The sequence below is a fragment of the Ostrea edulis genome, chromosome 4 (genome assembly GCF_947568905.1).
Source record: "Ostrea edulis chromosome 4, xbOstEdul1.1, whole genome shotgun sequence".
In the NCBI taxonomy this organism is placed as follows: Eukaryota; Metazoa; Mollusca; class Bivalvia; order Ostreida; family Ostreidae; genus Ostrea; species Ostrea edulis.
In genome coordinates, this window is record NC_079167.1 from 66,516,817 (window position 1) to 66,522,816 (window position 6,000).

General features: G+C 32.5%; 2 protein-coding genes across 2 annotated transcripts in view; both read left to right on the plus strand.

Annotated features, from left to right (window-relative positions):
- LOC125670883 (uncharacterized) overlaps positions 1-780 on the plus strand; it is a 60,974-nt gene extending 60,194 nt beyond the window's left edge. Inside the window, exon 41 of the mRNA XM_048906328.2 lies at positions 457-780. Coding sequence (XP_048762285.2) covers positions 457-630 — 174 coding nt within the window. The 3' untranslated portion in view covers positions 631-780. The remainder of the gene's footprint in view (positions 1-456) is intronic.
- A 3,389-nt stretch (positions 781-4,169) lies between these two features.
- LOC125670875 (BAG family molecular chaperone regulator 2-like) overlaps positions 4,170-6,000 on the plus strand; it is a 4,223-nt gene continuing 2,392 nt past the window's right edge. Inside the window, exon 1 of the mRNA XM_048906312.2 lies at positions 4,170-4,473. Coding sequence (XP_048762269.1) covers positions 4,245-4,473 — 229 coding nt within the window. The 5' untranslated portion in view covers positions 4,170-4,244. The remainder of the gene's footprint in view (positions 4,474-6,000) is intronic.

Consider the following 6,000-nt stretch of genomic DNA (forward strand, 5'->3'; position numbering starts at 1 on the left):
CACTGGTACCTTTTGTATTTAGAGGGATGGGTACTTGTTGCTATTGTTATTTCTTGGATAAAGTTGTATATATTGGACAATGTCATTTCCGTGTATGAATGATAAAGTTCTATTATATTCAATGAACAATGCCGTTTACATGAATGAATGATAAATAGAAATTGTATTGATTGGACTATGTCGTTTACGTGCATGAATGATAAATAGAATTGTATTGATTGGACTATGTCGTTTACGTGCATGAATGATAAATAGAATTGTATAGATTGGACTATGTCATTTACGTGTTTGAATGATAAATAGAATTGTATAGATTGGACTATGTCGTTTACGTGTATGAATTATAGATATCTGCATACAGCAGGTTTTATTTCTTGAACTATAAACTTTACAAATTAATTGTGTTGAATCTGTACATGTAAATGAGATCTGTTTATTGTGGTATTCTATTTGTAGACTTGTATGGGAAAAGATGTGACATTACACGTATCAGCCACGAATTCAGCCATGTTGATGTACCAGAAGTTTGGCTTCAAACCCGAGGAATTCATTTTGGACTTTTATGACAAATATTACTCTGAAGATTCAAAGGAGTGTAAACATGCATTTTTCTTGAGACTGAGAAGATAATATTAAGAATGATGTCGATGAAGGATAGGGTGGACATAAGACATGTGCGATACATTGTTTATAGAATGTACACTGTATATATGTGGACCAATACGAGTCAATATTTACATTTACCAATGTTTTGTTAATAATAAATCTAAGTTGTGTCAATTTATTAATTTCTCCATACAAGCAGGACCTTTCAACTTGACATAACAACCTACATATGTTACTAGAAATTATGAATATAAGGTTTGTTTGTTTTATGGGAAATAAATTCTCAGTAAACAGTGGATGCATATTATCAGATAAGATGTTTATCATGATTACCAGTACTTGTATTGTTTATATACATGTACCCCCATAATACAAACAAACAAGATGTTTATTTCTTAATCATAATATGCCTTCTTTAAGTTTGCCACCATATATTTGTTGCCCATCTATTTTGGTTTAGCTATCTAAGGGTTCATAATGGCACTATGCTAAAGAAGTTGTGCTATACTAAAAATGAAAATTTTCACGAGTACTGAGCTGGGATTGTCCTGGGTACCTAACTACATGTCACCAATAGAACTATATAAGCCTATATCTGTGTGATTTTTCTGCAAGATACATAATCTTTTTAAAAATATCAAAACGTAATGAAAAAGAAGCAGAAATCAAATAAAGTGTTTTAATATTGATTGCATAATTTGCAAAATTATTATCCTGAAGCATGCATTTCAAAAAGTATATTTTCATTAAGAATGATAAATATCATCAGGATAATGTAGATACTGAAATGCATGTTGAAAATTACAATGGTAAAACTTGTAAGCATGAATAGCAAAATTTACATTAACGTTGAAAGCAGTCGGCCAAACCATGATAGTTTTTTAAATTACTGTTTCAGCATAGTAAATACAAATCATGACATGGTTCAAGCATGAAAGGTACATACACTAGTTCAGAAATACTTTGAATTTGGTCACCACGCTTCTCACCGCTGCAACCTGTGTTTGATCCTCAAGATCAGGCGTGGTTGTATCTGATAGGCTGTTGTGTTTGAACACTGGGTACACTGGTTCCCTCCGACGCCAATGATCCCAATATCCGAACCAATTAAGGATTCTCAAAACACTGAATATACAATTTTTTTGTATTGGAGCTTGTAGACCTGACGAGCTTACAAATGGACAGCATGTTTCAGGATATTATTGGTGTATGAATTATAGGGACCTCATTTTTAAAACTGCAGAAGCCCCTCTGGCATCGCATTAGCTGTCTGTACATCACTTTTGTTGTGAGACGATATCTTGAATAGTTTTCTAATATAAAGCTTTCCTATAAAGATACACACAAAGATAGTTGACCATTAATTAAATAATAAAATGCTTTCTATGGTTTGTCAATCAGGATATGAAAGTCGCAAGCATTGAAGAAAAATTCATAACTTGTGTCACAGTTAGTTTTTTTCTGCAATGTTTGCGACCTTCACACACACACATTTAACAAACTAAACATTTTATATATTTTTTTTGTATTTTCATTCTGAATATAAGTACTTTGAAGTATGTAAAAATAGATATTATTGACCTATAATTTATTTGAACATCACAGCTGAAAATCACTTTGACATGTCTCCATAGTTGGTAATGATTTCCATATTTGGACAATGGTAAAGGGCAATATTCCAAGAAGGAAAAATCAAGAGTCATAAAATAAACCATCGTATAATATAGGAATGTGTTCTCTGTTATTCTAATATCAAATAAAATGTAAAAAATACAACAGAAAAGATAGTTTCCAAAAATGCCACGAAATTGGTTGCAAAGTTTGTGAATGCGTAGGTTCCACAGGCACTTGTTTCTGTAAATGACTTTTGACCTCTGTATACTAATAATAACTACAGAGGTCATAAGTCATTTACAGAAACAAGTGTCTGTGGTAGGTTCACATGCAGACAGACGTCACTAAGAACTGGATCTAACTAGATTGAAAAAAAAAAATGTCTACATAGTAGCAAATGACAAGCAATGGATTTCAATAGAAATCAAGAATATACACAGTAAATGTGAATATGTATAATTATATGTCTATACACGTAAATATGTATCCTACATCATATAATACGATATAATGAAATATATTGCTTTCTTTCATTAGGTCCAGGGGCTATTTGAAAGACGGATTAGTTGATCTTTACACAGGGCACGAATTTAAGAACCCCAAAAATTTTGATACGGAAACCTTGCATATTCTGTTACCGGTAGAACAGAATATGTAAATTACCAAAAATTGGCACTCCCTTTGGATGCTTCCTTTTCATCGAATGGACCATTGCTTAATTGACATTGACACCTGACTTTGAAAGACAAAAAGCCCCCCCCCCCCCCCCCCCCTTATGAGCGTCAATTTAACATTAACTCAAATAATTGAAGATATCTTTTATAATTATTTGAAGATATCAATTCATTTGATGCGTGCAACAAATCAATTAAAGGCCTCTTCAATTAATCAATTATATCATCAATTCTGAATTTTTGCGCACATTAATTATTCTGCTGAATTGATGCGCACTTATATAACTGAATTGTTGCTCTCTTCAAATGAATAGATGATATCAACTATACTAAATTGATAGGCACAATTCTTTCGAAGAGAGCAATTCAATTAATGTCCACATCAATTCAATTCGTGCCCGCTGCAATAAATGAATTATTGCACTCTTCAACTGAATTGTAACTCGCATCAATTCAATTGATACGCGCAATAATTGAATTTTTGCTAACTAATTGAATTGTTGCTCTTTCAAAAAGAATTGATGCAAACAGTAATTCCATATACAAAATCGTTATAAATGATTAAAAATATCTTCAACTGAATTAGTTGAAGTGATCATCAAATTATTTGTAGTGAGTTCCAAATTATATTTTTGCTAGCAATAATTCCACCACATTAACAAATACAACCTATCATTGGGTCAAATGCTGTCTGACGTGTTTTGAACATACCGATGGTTAGGCCGTTCTTGACACACTGGTTTTGACTACGGATAACTCCGTTTGCATGATCGGGATATAGGGCTCACGGCGGGTGTGAGCGGTCGACAGGGAATGCTTACTTCTCCTAGGCACCTGATCCCATCTCTGGTGTATCCAGGGGTCCGTGTTTGCCCAACTATCTATTTTGTATTGCTTATAGGAGTTATGAGATTGATCACTGTTCGTTATATCTTCACCTTTCATTGATTTGCGCAATATATCAATTGAATTTATGAGAGCATTAAATCAATTATTGTGCACAATAATTGCTTTGATGCGCGCATGAACTCAATTATTGTGTGTAATAGTTGAATTGAAGATATCTTCAATTAATTAATCTCTCTCTTTCAATACTCTACTTTTAGAAAACTCTATAAATAAGATATGTAAATTCAGAATATTTTCTTCATTCTTAAATACGTAAATATTTTAAAATACGTCGAATCCCAATCTACCCCCTCTAGATCCGTGTATGTGTGAAATTTTCGTCAGTTTCGTGAAAATTCTAGAAAGGCCTAAAATATAATCGGGTTTGTTGTTCAGAAATTATTGCAACAGAAAGGAAAGTAGGATTTCTGCGAGACAGTGAAAGTAGGCAGAGCAGCTGAAATGTCAGGGATAAACAAAAAAATTAAATATGACAATCAATTCGTAATGGTTAAAAGTCCGGACGAAGAAGACTCCAGACCTTTTGTTTGGAAGTGTTTGGACGAAATAGGGAAAAGAGTAGAGAAACTTCGGGAAGATGCTGTGAAACTGGAAGATGAGAAAGCAGTTCTGCTGTCCATGCTGCAGGAAATCCAAGACAAAAACAGCCATACTGCAACAGAGCTAGAAGGTTAGAATTTTTTCTAATTGCAATTAAGTAAAGATAATGTAACAGTAATTTTTGTTGTTTGATGACGGTTGTTTGAGAGAGAAGCAGGTATACTCTGTGAGACAGGACCCAGTTTTATATGTACATGTACTGAGCAGTGTTCATAAAGGTGTGCAACTTCATATGTACATCAACTAATGGATCATACAGTGTGTGACCACAGATTTTTTTAGTAACTTTACTAGCCCTATATAAGTTCCGGTTTTATTTCTTCTTCTTCTTTTTTTAAAGAAAACCCCTTTTTTTAAATATCTAGTGCACCCCTTTTATCTAGTTTCTCCACAGGGACTTGGGTAGAAAAATCAAGACACCCGTTTTCCTAGAGGGTTGTCTTAATTTTTCTACACAAGCCCCTGTGATGCTCCTCTAGTGCTTGTAACTGATATTTATGTCCTTTTTTTCATTCTTTTTACTTCATCTTATTTTTCTAAATAAGGGCATGTTGCTCAGGAAAAAGGATTGTCCTGGTCGTTGTTCCTTCACCTGTTAACTTTTTTTTTTTACTTACAAAGCCCGACATTATCTTTTAATGCTTAGTTTATCTTACTGTTTTACAGTTATGCTTACTTTTGTGTCTATTAGTACCCAATTCTATTAAGTGATGTGTGCATGTTTCACCTTTTTCTCTTTTCTTAGTTTTCTGTGTATATATATTTTGCTTTTGTGTGAAAAGTCTTCTTTTGTTGCAAGCCTGTGATATTTATATGCATATTTGTTATTCTATTTAATTGTTGCTTTACTTATCCTCTGTTGAAATTTGAGCTCCTCAGAGCTTACTTTGTACTGTTGCATAAATTTGACACTAAATAAAGCTTCGATCATTCTCTATATACAACTACTGTACGGATGAAAAATGTCAGTCTCAAGTCAAAAATTTAAATTCAGTATTCTGATTTCAAACAAATAATCCAAAAACAAAAATTACAGGACAAATTTTACCAAACCAATCCCAAATTAGAAGACAAAAACTTAAACACAAGGAAGATAGATATCGTGTTATTTCATCAAGTATAATTTTATTTAAAATGCCTGAGGCTAATTCAGAGCCAATTTGTATTATAAGTGGACCAAGCAGTAAATTGCTTGACCACACATACTATTAAAAGGCAAACAGAGTAGTTATATTATTCCATATTTGGAACACAGTATTAAATCAAAATATGAATTACTGGTAAAAATATCATTTTATCATTCAGTCTTGTACTTCTGTGTAATAGCTACAAATGCTTTATTTATTGGATATTACCAATGGAATAAAAAATGTTTCTTTATCAGGCTATATAAGTTATATATTTTATGCAAATTATGCAATTTAACTCATTTGGATTAAAAACTAATCAAGCTATTCCTATTGTTTAGTTGGATTGTGAATGCCCCATTTCAAAATATTCATGATCATGTGGTGTACTCTGCAAGCTGAATTTAGAAAATAAACATTGAAAAAACATTGAATAATACAGCACAGATAGCTTTAAATAAAAGCAAATC